The sequence below is a fragment of the Euprymna scolopes genome, chromosome 7 (genome assembly GCF_053919585.1).
Source record: "Euprymna scolopes isolate OS-2025 chromosome 7, ASM5391958v1, whole genome shotgun sequence".
Lineage (NCBI taxonomy): Eukaryota > Metazoa > Mollusca > Cephalopoda > Sepiida > Sepiolidae > Euprymna > Euprymna scolopes.
Window position 1 is genome coordinate 140,813,151 of NC_136488.1, and position 18,165 is coordinate 140,831,315.

The 18,165-nt window shown below is 33.1% G+C and overlaps 1 protein-coding gene across 1 annotated transcript in view; it reads right to left on the minus strand.

The window, feature by feature from the left end:
• The window catches only part of LOC145280007 (uncharacterized), a 512,870-nt gene that overhangs the window by 16,359 nt on the left and 478,346 nt on the right, over positions 1 to 18,165 (minus strand). Inside the window, exons 13-15 of the mRNA XM_080131636.1 lie at positions 14,766 to 14,887; positions 11,408 to 11,451; positions 7,653 to 7,765 (exon numbers count right to left, since the gene is read on the minus strand). Of these exons, the coding sequence (XP_079987762.1) occupies positions 7,653 to 7,765; positions 11,408 to 11,451; positions 14,766 to 14,887 (279 nt within the window). The remainder of the gene's footprint in view (positions 1 to 7,652; positions 7,766 to 11,407; positions 11,452 to 14,765; positions 14,888 to 18,165) is intronic.

Here is an 18,165-nt window from a genome sequence, read left to right on the forward strand (position 1 = left end):
CATGAAGAAGTGCAGAGGCAGCGATTTGAAATTTTGCTGGGAACAGTGAGGACAGACATGGAGCTGGTGGATGGGTCCCACGTTTTTTGGTGTTCAATACTGGCACCAGGAATAGCTAAATTATATCAAGGTCTCAGCAGCAGATTGGCGAGGATGAACCGCCTTGACGAAAAATGCAGTGAACCTATTCGGATTCAGTACAAGTTTCACCCCTACACGCCTTTATAGTCATAGTTTAAGTTGAAGTGTAGGTAATCAATATTTGACATTCCTTGTTACACTGTTTGATGTAGGTCGGAGAAGCACGGGAACTTGCTTATAGTTTATCAGTTTGTCCATTTTCTATCAAGTAGTTTTATATATATATATATATATATATATATATATATATATATATATATATATATATATATTGAGCTCTCTCTCATATATATATATATATATATATATATATATATATATATATAGCTCTCTCATATATATATATATATATATATTGAGCTCACTCATATATATATATATTGAGCTCTCTCATATATATATATATATATATATATATATATATATTGAGCTCTCTCATATATATATATATATATATATATATTGAGCTCTCTCATATATATATATTGAGCTCTCTCATATATATATATATATATATATATATATATATATATATATATATATATATTGAGCTCTCTCATATATATATACATATATATATATATATATATATATATATATATATATATATATATATATATATGTATAAGGAATGAAAAAATACCAGCGGTGGTTGACGTTATGTTTAAAGAAAAATAGAAAAACCGAATGAAATTATTAAAAAATCAACGTTTCGTCCTTATTTCAGAGGACATCTTCAGGATAATTGAAATAAAAATGTAAGAAAAGAAAAAGTCATAGATCGTGCGAAAAAAGACAGTTTTTAAATCCTACCCATGTCGGGAAGGACAAATATGTGTGCGTATGGGAAGGTTGGGTTGTTCGATGTCTATATATACACTTTTAAAAATGCATTAAAATAAATATGTACATTTTTTTTTCTCTTCTGCAAAACTACTCATTTTTCTGAAACATTCAAGGAAAAACGGCTAGCCAGGATCCACCCTGATACCTTGCTCTTTGATTATTATTTTCCCTATGCTAGGGGTTAAATGGTAGAAGCCTTTTCTTTGCGTAATAGTATTAGTATTCGATATTAGTGCTTATTCTAAAAGTCTTCTTTTAGCTCTATCTATCACGTATTTAATAATTTTCGCTTGATCTAAATTAAATGAATGATCGTGTTCTGCACAATGGCAAAAGAGTGCATTTAGGGCGTTACCATTCCTTATATCTCTTCTGTGCTCGTTAAGTCTTAATTTCAATTTTCGTTGTGTTTCACCTATGTACGCTTGTTGACAGTTATATATTCCATCCCATGTAACAACTGTCAACAAGCGTACATAGGTGAAACACAACGAAAATTGAAATTAAGACTTAACGAGCACAGAAGAGATATAAGGAATGGTAACGCCCTAAATGCACTCTTTTGCCATTGTGCAGAACACGATCACTCATTTAATTTAGATCAAGCGAAAATTATTAAATACGTGATAGATAGAGCTAAAAGAAGACTTTTAGAATCAGCACTAATATTGAATACTAATACTATTACGCAAAGAAAAGGCTTCTACCATTTAACCCCTAGCATAGGGAAAATAATAATCAAATAGCAAGGTATCAGGGTGGATCCTGGCTAGCCGTTTTTCCTTGAATGTTTCAGGAAAATGAGTAGTTTTGCAGAAGAGAAAAAAAAAATGTACATATTTATTTTAATGCATTTTTAAAAGTGTATATATAGACATCGAACAACCCAACCTTCCCATACGCACACATATTTGTCCTTCCCGACATGAGTAGGATTTAAAAACTGTCTTTTTTCGCACGATTTATGACTTTTTCTTTTCTTACATTTTTATTTCAATTATCCTGAAGATGTCCTCTGAAATAAGGACGAAACGTTGATTTTTTAATAATTTCATTCGGTTTTTCTATTTTTCTTTAAACATATATATATATATATATATATATATATATATATATATATATATATTGAGCTCTCTCATATATATATATATATATATATATATATATATATATATATATTGAGCTCTCTCATATATATATCTTAAATAAGGATTGATATATATTATAAGAAAATATATTTCTACATATATATATATATATATATATATATATACATATTGAGCTCTCTCTTATATATATATTTATGCAGAAATATATTTTCTTATAATATATATCAATCCTTATTTAAGAAGCGCAATGTAATTACAGGGCAATATAGAGAATAAATGACAAAAAAGTTATATTCCAAAATTCATGATGTTGACCAACTTATAATTTATTCCTTTGATTCAGTTGACTTATACAAATCGTTGACAGTATATCTTTCGTAGCGCAAAACCAATCACTTAATTATTATATCAATCAGTGAATCTATTATGCCCTTAACTCATCAGAAGAAATAGCAACAATAAATCTGTCAAAAGGAAATGAAATGTGATTTGACATGATTCAAACCCGAAAATTGGAAGAGAAGCTGCAAATACCTTTATATTTTTTCATGACACCATATTGAATTACTGAATTAAAGGAATAAATTATAAGATGGTCAACATCATGAATTTTGGAATAGTACTTTTTGTCATTTATTCTCTCTCTCTCTCTCTCTCTCTCTCTCTCTCTCTATATATATATATATATATATATATATATATATATATATATATATATATATATACAGGGTGTCCACAAAGTCTGGCTACATAATCTACAGGATACTTCCACAAAGTCTGGCTACGTTATATAGCCAGACTTTGTGGAAGCATCCTGTAGAGTATGTAGCCAGACTTTGTGGGCACCCTGTATACACACACACACACACACACACACACACACACACACACACACACACACACACACACACATATATATATATATATATATATATATATATATATATACAGGGTGCCCACAAGGTCTGGCTACATAATCTACAGGATACTTCCACAAAGTCTGGCTACATAATGTAGCCAGACTTTGTGGACACCCTGTATATATAATTCATGTTTATAACATGAATAGGCTAGCCAAATTAATTAAGAATAGGAAAATAGATCTAATATCTGTAACATTTTTTCTTAAGATTAAGGGAGGTGGTGTTTGATCAACACTGCTGGGAAGCCATGATTTAATATACTGCTTTGTTTTTAAATCCCCGATACAGTGTTTCATGGTAAACAACTAATGATTCATTGGTACTATAGTGAATTCGAGAGAGCTAGTTGATGCAGTGATTGCAGGTTATTAAATGACTTACTGACTAAATAGTTTTCTAACGAATGATAAAAATGAATTTTATTTTTTAGAGTTTTAAAGATTAAAAACTTCCAAGACTATATATATATATATATATATATATATATATATATATATATTTGGAGTCATCGACATACAGTACTGTTTCGTTGCATCACAACTCATCAGTGCCGCTAGACTAGCACCTTTCTCAAGCCGAGGATTGGATCTAGAACCATCATGTCAACAATCGGCAGTTCTACCCATCGACCCATGAGAGCGGTGCCCGCAAATAACCTCGCCAAATGTCTATTTTAAAGAAACATTCGCCCACCAGTTTTATGGTGCTACAAACCGCTTATTTACAAACAAATAGTGAGCCTCGCATTTTTCAGCCAATTTAGTAGCGGGCGAGATTATTTATGTTAAGTGATTTACGTGATTTTTTGAATATGACATCTTCGTTCTGTGACGAGTACGTGCATTATGAACACTTTTGTGTATTTTCTTTACTTTTAAGTGCCAATTTGAATAAGTAGAGAGGTTTCATATTGACTGAAAACAATAACAAAGGAATGAATAAGTCACTGCAGCCAGTGTTTCAAATTATATCATAATTTTAATAATTTTAAATGTTGTTATTTTAATGTTACTAACAAATATGTGCGTTTTCCTTCAATAAAATATTGTGACTCTTAGCAGGTTACACTTGATGGGATCCATTAGATTTATAAAAATGAATTCCTTGTGCCACATTCCAGCAATATACACGAACGTTTAGTGTATGTTCTCCAAACGCTGAATCATGACCCTAATTTAGCTCACAAGGGTATTTATAAATGTCGCTAGTGTCTTTGAAAACCATATATTAATAATTCACAGCTGGTCTCATTAGGAATGACAGAAGAAACCGAGTAGATCCCCAGCATGATTGTGGTGTTCTTTTACAATGAATACAAAGTTCAGATCTAAGATAGTTTCAAGTTGGCCCTTACGGAGGTTCTATAACTGTCGCAATTTTTTCTTTAAGACGGTCAGTACTAATTCCCAAAGTATAAGATTGGATTTGCTTATTACAGTCACACACACACACACACACACACACACACACACACACACACACACACACACACACACACACACACACACACACGTGCATATATATATGCACGTGTGTGTGCTGCGTGTGTGTGACGTGGCATCTTCTAATTGGCTATACCTCCTTCTCCTTCTCCCCTCCTTCCTTTTCCTTTCCCCTTTTCCCCGTGTACGCTCATCACTTTCACTACACCGATGAAGACTGAAGGATCGATCGAAAATTATGTACTTGTGAAAAAAGTTTTTTAACTTTTTTTTCATAATATTACTTTGTATTCCTGCACGTCACCGATTAAAAACGAATAAAGAAAAGTTATAAGCTTTTATACTTTTCGTATTCTTTTTTATACATTTCCATATATATATATATATATATATATATATATATATATATATATATATATATATATATATATACAGTGCTTTTTCTGTGCACATTTGAACTTTTCTTTTAATGATTTGGAACTCATTCCATTTGTGATTTTTTCCAAGGAATTCTGCCTTTTGGATCATTTTGGACCATTTGGAACTTACCTGTTGGGTTGGAAATTTTTAATTCTACCGTCTTTGGATTTTACCATTCTTGGATTTTTTTACCCTTCACCGGACTATCCATTCATGTGAAATCTTTTTATCATTTTTCTTTTACCTCCTATTCCCCTTACCTCACCCTTTTTTTTTAACCAAGTAAGATCTGTGGCTTACTTGTAGTTTCATTAAATACTTTTACATGCAAAATCCGATCCCGCATTTTTCTAATTCCTGCCCTCTGATGAGAAGGAAAGTATTTCTTCGAAACTCCGCGGATTAAGGACTATCCACTTATCTTGTGCTTCCTTTTTAAAATTAAATATGTTTTAACTCTTTTTCAAGATGTCTTTTCACATGTTTTATTAATCATTTGTTCATATATATATATATATATATATATATATATATATATATATATATATATATATATACAGGTTAACGGTGGCCGAATGGATTTGGTCCTTGCTAATGGAGGCAGACATGGCTTCGTGAACGGGTTCGAATCCCTTGACTGGTGTGTATCGTGACACCCGAAAGGATGAAATTCTAGTGTTTGTAGGTATTTAATAATTATTATAGTAAATAATTATGTCAGCTCTTTTAAGTTGAAATAAAGTCGGTCACTTTGGCTTGCATACGCAGATCATCATATAATGATTAGATCACTCTGACAGGCGTTTAAAAGCATTAAAAAAATAAATGTTTAAATTTCAACAATATTTATCGCGGTTAACGGTGACCGAATGAGTTTGATCCTTGCTAATGGAGTCAGAGACTGTTTCGTTGCGGAGATAGTGTTTGTAGGTATTTAATGATTATTATAGCAAATATTATATATATATATATATATATATATATATATATATATATATATATATATATATATATATATATATAGATGCTATTTGTTTTTGTTATTGCGATACGTTTTGAATGAATTCAATTATTTACGAAAGTGCATTTTTACCTAAATGCGAGTTGGGAATAATTTTCCCTTTAACCACTTTGGTACCCCCATATGGGAAGTGGCATATATAATGTTTTTAAAATATAATTATCCACTGCCAAACACGTGTCAGTAGATAATTATATTTTAAAACAATATATATATATGTTTCGTTTTGCTGATAATTTATAATCAGTAAATATTTATCATTTTATAATTTGTATCAGCAATTGTAAATTAAACAAAACATATTAAAAGAATCGTTTTTGGCATCTGAAAACATGCAACATTTTCTCCGATTCCGATACCCCCAAAGTTCCGATTTTTCCAATTCCCAAAACACTAGGTTTAATGAGCTGTAAATGCATTCATGTCAATATTAGCTGTATATACCCGGCGTTGCACTGTTTAAACGTTGCCGGGCGGAGGGATTAGTCACATACTATTAAAGATACACAGACTATCCTAACTTGTTACGAAAAGTTATCACATGTTGGATTTATGGAAGTATAAATCGCACCCATCGTAGTCTACGAAAATCAAACGCGAAGTAACTCTGATAACTTAAATAAATTAGCTTCTTTTTGGTTTTAAACGCAACTGTTGCCAACTGATAATAGCGTTAATTAAATTAAAGATCAGTTAAATTAAAAATGAATTAAACAAATCAACGGTAAATAATATTTCTAAATAAAGAAATCAACTTTAAATGATATTTCTAAATAGAACAATTAAAACGATTCTATTACAACAAGCAATAACATCGAACTAATTATCATAACAGATTTTCTTTAATGTAATATGCAAATGAAGTTACTCATTGAACGTAGATTTCTTTTGAATAAATAGTATATATAGAAATCACGCTAGAAATAAAAGTGTATATAGGCCCATTTTCAGTATGAGAATCCATTTGTGAAACCGCTTATCCTTTGTACGTATATATATATATATATATATATATATATATATATATATATATATATATATATATATATATATATATATATATAACTACTTAATTTATTCACATAGAATTAATATACGAGAGTATAGATTTATGCGTAAACTTTAAGTATTTACTTCAAAAGTGCTCAATACGTAGGTAGAGCTAGTTAGTAACTTAATCGCCATATACATTTTATAACTTACTATACACACACACACACACACACACACACACACACACACACACACACACACACACACATATATATATATATATATATATATATATATATATATATATAAAATGTGAACAAACAACAACAAAAAAACAAAAAAAAAAACAAAAACAAAACCAGACAGGAATACGATTTTATCATAATAGTCATTACTGGAGATGAGAAATTAACCCAATATCGAGCGAAAAATAAACAGTGGTCTCGAACTAACACAGATTCAAGGGATATAACTCTACCTAACTTAATGTAACCTCGCACAATATTATATCGATATAATATCAACTGATGATACAGCTACGATTCTACATTCTTACTCTTATGATCAATGTATTTAACCTCTCGGTTGGCATTAACCATGTTTAAATACAGCAATAAAAAAGCTCGGAGCAGGAATGTTTGTTTTCCTTCGTCAACAAATGAGTCCGACACAAGTACATAAGTGGCATAACAACGACTATAAAAAAATGCCGCCATTTTTTCTTTTGAGCCTCCAAATTATAGGAATGTTTTGTTACCTTTTTGATATGTCATGCAATAAAGGAAGTTATTTCGTCTCGGCACTTTAGTGGGTGGGTAACATGAATCGCTGTTTGGGTCCAAACTATTGGTGGCATTATTTTTGGCGTTCCTGTATAAATAAATAAAACAAACAAACAATAATAATGATACTACTACTACTGTTGTTGTTGCTGCTGTTGCTGCTGCTGCTAATAATAATAATAATGATAATAATAATAATAATAATAATAATATGGCATACTGGGCACATAGAAAATACAAGAAAAATAAAACAAACATCAAATCAAGAAAACTGAAGCTACGAAGTTGTAGACTGACTACTACCCCCTTCCCATCTTCTTCCCCTTCCATCTTTCCCCCCTCTCATCTCCCTTCCCTTTCTATCTCTTTACTTTCCCCCTGCCCGTATTTCTTCCCCTTAATAAAAGTCGAAGGATCAAGGAGGATGGAAAGGTAGAAGAATGAAAGCACTTACTAGACCTCCACTGGATTAGTGCAGAGGGGATTAGGACGTTGGGAGAAGTTTATTGCCATCCAAATTCCAGTGAAGACCAATGGTCATTGTCAGCGAGAAATTAGTGGCAAGCGACTGTTGCGATGACGCAAATTTATTTGGGAAGGTTATCGAAAGATGTGAGGATTACTGGAAATCTGGGGAGACTTGTTGTCACCCAGACTCCAGGGAACACTATCGGTCTTTGTCAGTGAGCAATGTCCAATGATGACCTGTGTGAGAACTCCTCGTGAGTGAATAATAATATACTGCTTTCAAGTGCTGCTGCCGGTTTGTGCTTGTACAAACCGGCAACAGTACTTGAAAATGAAAGTCACAAATTCCCGTGGGGCGTGGATACACAAACGGATAAACCCATTAAAGCAAAAAGATCGGACATCATAATAGTTAAACGGAAGAAAAAGTCCTGCCATATTGTAGATTTTGCCGTTCCAGCAGACCACAGAGTGAAGATCCAGAAAACAGAGAAGCAAAGCAAATACAGGGAACCGGCCGGAGAGTTGAAAGGGATATGGAAGATGAAGAAAGCCAAGATAACACCAATAATAGTAGGAGTACTAAGAACAATAGCGACAAACTTTGAAAAAAAAAAGAATGGGAGAGATTGGAATCAAAAGGATGACTACTAAGATACAACACGTAGCAATAAGGAAAACGGGTGAAATATTAAGGAAAATCCTTGCACGCGGAAACTAACACACATGAGCTAAGGCACAATTCGGACATACAGAAACTGCTACAGATATAAAACACAAAGAAACATCACATAGAATCATGAAAATTGATTGTAAATTAAACCTCCCCGCGGCCCTACGTTCCAACCCTGTTTTATGTGAGTTTGTCACCATAAACTGGCGCCACACGAAATAAATGAGCTAGGAAAAATGCAGAAACCGACCTTTACTGGATAAGTCCAAAGAGAACTGGGATCTTGGGCAGGCTCATTGCCATCCAAATTCCCGTAAAGACCAATGGTCGCTATCAACGAGAAATCAATGACACTCGGATGTTGCGATAACGCAAATTCATTGGCAAAGATTATCGAAAGAGGTGGAGAGTATTGAAAATCTGGAGAGACTTGTTGTCACTCAGAGTCCAGGGAACGCCACAAGTTATTCCCAAAGAGAAATCTTTGATTGTGGCCTAGTGAGTAAATAACAGCTGAAATATTAAGGAAACCCTTGAATGCGGAAACTAACACACATGGCATGGACCAGACAAACTGCTGCAGAGGCAAAACATGAAACGCTACATCAAACCCAGAACATTGAAGCCGCATATCTATGTTCTCTACCCCCCCCCCCCATCTCCCATAACCAAATTACCTCCCTCCCATAAAGAGTGAGACCAACCAGCCAAGTAGAGTCAAGGAGGAAGGGAAGACCGAGGAGAGACCACTAACCAGATCTCCACTGGATAAGTGCGAAGAGAACTGGGACCTTGGAGAGGCTTATTGCCACTCAAATTCCAGTGCGGACCAATAGCCGCTGCCACCGAGAAATCAATGGCAAGCACCTGTTTCGATAATGCAAATTTATTTGCAAATGTTATCGAAAGAGGTGGAGATTACTGAAAAATCTATGGAGACTTGTTGTCAGTCAGCTTGCAGGGAACACCACAGGCTCTTTTCAAGGAGAGATCTTTAGTGACCTGCGTGAAAGCTCCTTGCGAGCCAATAATAATGAGAAGGAACAAGCAATAATGAAACCAGATGAAATATTTGGAGATTAATACACACGAGCTGCAGACGCTTACAGGACATATAGAAACCTCAACACACACACACACACACACACACACACACACACACACACACACACACACACACACACACACACACACACACACACAAAACATCACATGGAATCAAGAAAACTGAAACGATTTGTAAGTTACTCCACCCCCATAAGTGTCAGTGTCAATCAACAAATATAGGTACAGCATACGGAACCCAGAAAACTGAAATTGTATAATCGTGAGTTAACTCCTCACTTCCCCTTTCAAATTGTCGTGGCTGCATCAATTGCCACCACCCCAAATAGTCGAGAAGGGTCGATAAGGATGAAAAAATAAATAAAACGAGGAAAGAAAGCACAAACTAATTATTATTACTATATATATATATATATATATATATATATATATATATATATATATATATATATATATATACTAACAAAACTACCCGTCGTTGACTGGGTTTAAAAACAGCCTACAGAAAATGGTCTCTGATTTATGAAAGTATGATAGGTTATGAAACGGAAGGGTTGTAAAGAGATAGCTTCGAATTTGGGGGTATCAAAACCAAAGCAAAATATGATGAAAGTAAAAATAAAATAGATAAACCCCGTAATTTATTATACCATACCTGTTCACACTGAAACACTTATCACAATATTTTGTGGATCTATATTAAAAAACCTTGTTAAACTTTGTCGCATATTTTCATTCTATGGAGGTCAGGCGCGAACGAACACCCCATAATTTTATTATACCATATTTCTTCAAAATGAAACATAATTATTAAAGTATACTTACGCAGATAGATATGAAGAGTCTTTATTAAAGTTTGTGCCTATTTCCATTCTATGGAGGCCAGGCGCAAACGCAGACCCCACAATTTTATTATACCATCCCTATTTAAGTTAAAACATACTATTATTATTATGTACATCTATATCAAAAACACTTGTAAACGTTTTTTTTTTTAATTTTTAAATTTTTTATTTCCATACTTTGTGGACCAGGCGCGTACGCAGACCCAACAATTTTAATGAATCATCATTATGCCAGATCAAACATACCCATTCCTGTGTTTCGATACATCTATCATTATATGTGATCAGTTTTCTATAATAGTCAACCATATCGGAGCCTATTCGTGACCAGACATACACACAGAAGTTCAGCTTTATATATATATATATATATATATATATATATATATATATATATATATATATATATATATATATATATATATATATAGATTACTGTATTGCGGAGCTCGATAGAAACGTTCCCGAATCGATAAGACACACCTAAAGAAGATCAGAGGTTACATCGACCGACGTTGTGAAAATGACACTTAGGATGAGAACAAGAATCCAAATAAAATGAAGATTCGGTCATTTTTCGGCCGCACTTTATTGATGCTTCAACAAATGACATTATAAAGTAATAGACACATTTAGTTGTTAATAATAAGAATAATATAGATAAAAAAAATAGACTTACATTGCACGCTCGTCTTCTGAGATTGGATAGTGGACAATACCATGCTATAAACAAAATACGATATAGTTTATACATATGCTTCTGGAAGTAATTACTACTACTACTTTCTTTATTAATGGTATTTACAAAGTGTGTATATACAAACGAAACATTTCATTAAATACATTTAGCCACACCGATAAATATAAATCTTGAAAGGCGAAACAGCTGGTTTGTATATATATATATATATATATATATATATATATATATATATATATATATATATATATATATATATATATATATATCGTTGTTTGTTTGTTTACAAACAGGCGATTTGAGCATTGTAAGAGTGGTGGCGGTTGTCTATTTAAATAGACATTCCGACGAGTTATTTGCGGGCGTCCCTTCTGTGGTCGAGTGGGAGAACTGCCGACTGTCAACACGACGGTCCTTGGCTTGGGAGAGATGCTAGTCTAGCGGCACTGATGAGTTGTGATACAACGAAACAGGACTGTATGTCGATGACTACAAATATATATATATATATATATATATATATATATATATATATATATATGTAAAATGAAATAAAATACAAATTTGCTCTGCAATTGTAGTGACCACTTTTTCCATATATAAGAATAACAGTATAGTTATATTCCAAGATTCAAATATTTATTTTTCATACAAAACTGCCCCTCAAGCATGTCAAAATTTCGGTACATTTTTTACAGATCCGTTTCGTTATGCAGAACCAATCGGTTATTATTATGTCAGTATCAACTCTTTTCCTCAGAAAAATTATTTGCGTATAAAGTGTGTATGTACAAACGAAACATTTCATTAAATACATTTATCCACACTGATAAATCCTGAAAGGCGAAACAGCTGGTTTATATATATATATATATATATATATATATATATATATATATATATATATATATATATATATATATGTTTTATTTTTTATTACCGTATCTTTCAGCTACCTGGCCGTTTTTTTGGCCGTCCGTAACTTCCTCAGACTTTTACAGAAACCCTGTTTTCTGTAAAAGTCTGAGGAAGCTACGGACGGCAAAAAACAAAAAAAACAAAACGGCCGGGTAGCTGAAACAATGATGTAACTTAACGATACGGTAATAAAAAATAAAACGCATATTTGCTCAACAACAGTATTGAGCACTTTCTTCAGTTTTTATTAATTACCATTTCTACTATATATATATATATATATATATATATATATATATACACCCTCTCTTTGTTTTTACATAAACAGTAATATGTTGCTACACAGTCATGAGCATGTTTCGGTCATCTAGTTACCAGTAGCTAGAGCCTTCTTCAGGAGGTACAGCTTAGACGCCTGGAAAGGTCTCTAGTTTCTGGTAACTAGCTGACCGAAACATACTCATGACTGTGTACCAACATATTCCTGCTTATGTAAAAACAAATAGAGTATAATCTGCTCTACTTCGATATTGAGCACTCTTGTATTAACCTCGTTAAACCTCGTTGGTTACTTAACCTCTGGAAAACAATTACCTCAGGTTATATATATATATATATATATATATATATAGTCATCCACGTACAGTACTGTTTCGCTGTTTCACAGCTCATCACTGCGGCTATATATATATATATATATATATATATATATATATATATATATATATATATATATATATATATATAATTTAAGTATGTATTCGCAGGATAAAAGTCAAGAGAATTTTAACTGGATTCATATAATAGTGCTCAATAGTAAATAAACTATTTATACAGTGTGGGGGCAGAGCAACTTGCTTATTTAAATTTGGCGCCTTAAAACGATGATTGGTCCAGGGATAGTAGAGATGGACTTATTTGAGAGGATGGGACTTAAAGTTTGGCTCTTAGCCTGCCTTATTTATTTTGTTTTTCTACAGCACAGACAGCGCGCGTCAATGACTGTTTTGCGGCAGAACTTTCTAGGACACCGCATCTCCTTGAGGGGTGATCTGCATTGGCCAGCACGGTCCCCTGATTTATCACCATGTGACTATTTTTTATGGGGATATCTGAAATAAATTGTTTACAACGATAGTCCTAGCACCTTGAATCACCTGAAAAACAATATTTGTTGAGCTGTTGTCAACATACCCATCAATATGCTGGAAAGAGTTGACCGAAACTTCAGAGTTCGATTAACTCAGTGTATAGAGAAAAATGGACACAATTTTACTAATATCATCTTTAAAACTGGTAGAAAATAAAATTTAAATATTACACAAGTTGCAGTTAAAAGAATTGCATGTATACCTGCAGTACTTGTGTTTTAATTCATATTCCAATAAGCAAGTTGCTCTGCTTCACCCTTTATTAATGCATATATATTTACACAGATATACACATACGCCGCAAAACTCACACGATGTTTCGACCTGTACTTATTAAATGCTAAGAGCTCCTTAGACGAAAAGTATGTGATTTCTTTTAGATATTCATATTAAACAAGTTTTTTCAATACAAAAATTATATAAAAGGACACGCTTTTCTCCTAAGATCTTAGTTTTTAATAACTATGGGTCGAAATATCGTCATGTCAGTGTCGCGCCGTTTATACATGTCTCCCTTTTTCTCTCTCTTTTTTTTTTTTTTATTTCAGCGAATACCTCTTCTTTACCGCCTTACGCACGTTTTGCAATCCATAACGAAAAACATTACGTTTGTCTATAAGAGACAATCAAAATAAGACGTTTTTAAAACAAATTGTACAGAATAAAATACATTGTGTCGTAATATTGGATGAGGATGTATGATATGTGATATTTGAATAAAAGCGTCTGCAAAAGCTAAGGAACGTAAAAAGGAGAGAAAATTGAACATATGGTGGCCTTATAGAGGTACAGGATACTTTCGGGTGTTAGTAGTTTTCTAGCACGGTAGAGAGAGCTCACCTTCCTTGCAGCGGCCCTGGCAATGCTTTCAATGTAATTGTTCCAACTCATGTTTCCTGTGCATGTTAGGCCAAGCAGTTTGAAAGATGTACTCTCAGATAAAGAATCGTTGGCCATTGCTATTGATGGTAGAGAAGGTTTCTTGTAGTTATTGAAGGAAACGAGTTTAGTCTTGGCAGCATTGAATGTGATCATCCATTTTTGTCCCCATTCCACTACAGATTGGAGGTCATCCTCTAGTGTTTTTGCCATTTCTTTAGATATGTGTTCATTTGTTTTCCTGTCATGCCTGTTATAGAGTGTGGTGTCATCAGCATATATATCCATCTCAGAGGAAAATTGAACAGATCCGGAAAAGTCAAAGAAAAAATCCCAAAAACCAAACGAGTTGTCATGAACGATTATCGATTTTATTACCGGATGCTTACCCTGTAATCTTCAATGTCACCCAGAGGATTGAATAGCTGTGGCTCTGAGGTAAGGTCCTTCATGCAGTAAAACTCTGATCGTTCATTAGCAGGGTGATAGACTTCCTCCATATTTTTACGACCTGAAATAACAAAGCAACGAGAGAAGACAATTACAGATGAGACAAAAGTCATCCGGGATAGCATCATTGGTAGAGACAGTTGATAAGATTTTCGTCTGGCGTTTTCTGTTTGCGATAGAACAGTATTTCTACAATTAAACAATTATAAAATAATAGAAACACCTATTACTAAAGAAACACGTTCTTTCTTTTATGCTGATAAATCCAGGTGCGTCAAATTGTATTCCAAGTAAAAACACGTTTATATAAGCACGTATAATGCTGAAAAAAAAAAGACCAAACTCAAACCCTTTGTCCCATCGACAAAATGTTGCATACCTCTGCTTATTTTACAAGTATTTTAATGAAGGGTGCTCTGACAAATTCCAAGGCTCTGTACTCCCTCGATATAAATAACCTCGACAAACCCGACATCCAGCAAAATCCCACCACTACATAGTAGAGATCCTTAAGTCCCGAAAAGCCTTTTTTTTCAAATAGTTTCTTCCTTCGAACTACTAAACTTTTGAATACCTCTCTGGATTCCTGCTTTTTTTTTTGCTTAGGAATCACCACTTATCAAGGCTCATAGACCACTCGAGGATAAGGGTTAAGAGTGGATTCCCTGACTGTACTAACATGCAGGAGTTCAAGTGTAATGTGAACAGACATTTTCCTGCTACACTCCCGACATAGTGTCCTTGCAAATTGTGTCCTAAATAGTAGCCCATACATCCAAGTTACATTTGGAGTGAAATAGGGATAAATATGATCCAATAATTATTTACAAACAGGATCAAGTTAAAGATTAATTACAAGTAAATATCAGTTCTATCGTAAATTGTATTTCATATCGTATTGGGTTCTTCATTTTTACTTGCTTAAATGAAAGAATGGTTTACTGGTTACTTTTAATGCATCTAAAACCAAGCTCCTATCTTTACCTCATCAGCGCTCTGAACCCCATCTGGCATCAATTGAAATGGATGGCTCTCATCTTGGGGAGGCTCCATGTTTTAACAAGCTTCTGGGATTGACCTTTATTCCTAATCTGAAATGGAACACTAACATCAAGTCTGTTACCAAGGTCGCTGGAAAAATGATGGGATCGTTCTACCGCTCCAGAAGATATCTCAGTGCTGGTGCAATTCTCTATCTATATAAAAGCCAAGTACATCCAAGGATGGAGAACAGCCTATCCTGCCTTGACAAAGTACAAAATAGACTTCGTGTCTTAGTGGGGGATGCCCTTTTCTATTCCCTGCAACCTCTGTCTCACAGAAGAAACGTTGCGAGCCTGTCTTTGTTTTATCGTTATTTCCATGGCAAGTGCTCGTCTGAGCGCCATTCTCTGGTCCCCCCTCGCCAACCTTTCCCTCAAAACACCCGTCTAGCTGAAACTACTGTCAATAATTTTCCCCACTCATTATCCGTGCCTGAATCAAAACGTAGATTCCATGAACAAATATTCTTTCTTAGAAGTGAACGCCTGTGGAATTCTCTTTCGTTTTCCTGTTTCCAACCTGACTGCAACTTGGATGTCTTCAAGTTCAACATAAACAAATTCTTGATAAACTGCCCCCTTAAGTAGACACTTTATCAAATCTCCATTACTAACGATTTCCGGGATATTATCCCATTGATTACTGTACATACAATAACCCTTATCCCCGAGTGGCTTCCGGGCCTTGATAAGTGGTGACTTCCATGTAAAAAAAATCCGGCACTTCTGGTCTCACTAATGGCGGATCGATAATATACAATAGGACGGACGCTTATTTTTTTAATTTAAGCGTTCCAGTTGATTTTCTATTCCATATTTCTTTTCTAATTTTTGTTAAGGAACGTAATGGTGTTTTTACTTAAGATGCGAAGAACAGTAGTTGTATTTTTTTAATATAGTAAACTCTTCAGACAATTCTATGGAGAAAGACATATTCAAACACAATATTTACATAATTAGAATGACAGACAAACAAGTGGAAAACACATTCTAATGATATTGTAGAAAACACTTTCTAATATTGTAGTAGTTAAAAAAAAAAAAACAGAATAATTTAAATTGAAAATAATATGTAATAATTAATAAATGGAGAAAATAAATTTAAGGATGTAAATTATATTAAAAAAAAAAGGATTAATAATAAATACGAAAGTACGGCTGAAAGGGAAAAATAAATAAATAAACAAATAAAAAAGATGGAGACTTGAGCAGCAACGAGAATTACACTCTCGACATCAGCGATACGCTTTTGACTGTTTGTGACATGTAAAGGTTGTGTTCGAATATGTCTTTCCTCCACAGAATTGTCTGAAGAGTTTGCTCAAAAATACAGTGATAACATATTTTTACTGTTTGTTGAAGATTGCTAACGAAATAGATCTGCAACATATACTCTTATGAGAAAAGAACATGTGTTTTTAAAAATTGTGAATTGAACTTTTATATACACAATATATATATATATATATATATATATATATATATATATATATATATATATATATATATATATATAACCTTATCTGTATATCCATGCGTGAGGAACAATCTCTACCAAACTATACTGCCAATTTTTTATTTACTGATTTGAAACTTTATATATAGGTGATTCAGATCTCTAAAGCAAATCTGGTATGTCAACTACACGTGTTATTTCTACGAATACGCAAATATACATTTATATATTTAACAACATTGTTTATTTTTTAAGTTTTTCTATGCGTACGAACTTAGATCAGATGGTAACGAATACGACTGAAGAACTAGATATTCAGGTTGATGGCATCCAAGTCATATTTTTTTTCCTTGGCCTTCGGGACAAGATCAAAGTGTAGTATCTGTTCTTCAGATGCTGCACTTCCATTTCTTGTTCTCTTTCAGTGGAGGAGAAATCCTTCACGACTGAGACAATTTTTATTTTTGTACCTTTTCTCCACGTTAAAAAACGACCCTGGTGTCTAACTCTGTCCCGTGGGGAGGCATAGTAAATAGGTACAATATATTGTGTAGAATATAATAACCGATAAGGCATTCGTTCCATAATAATAAATATATAACAACCGGCCTACGTCGGGTGGTCACAGACATATATTGGGTACAATATAATAATCAATAGAGTATTGGTTCTATAATAATAAATACAATATCTGCATAAATTGCAAGATTATATTTAAGAGTATTTTACAACTGAACAGCCTGTATGTGCATATATATATATATATATATATATATATATATATATATATATATATATATATATATATATATATATATATATATAATAAAATCCCGCATT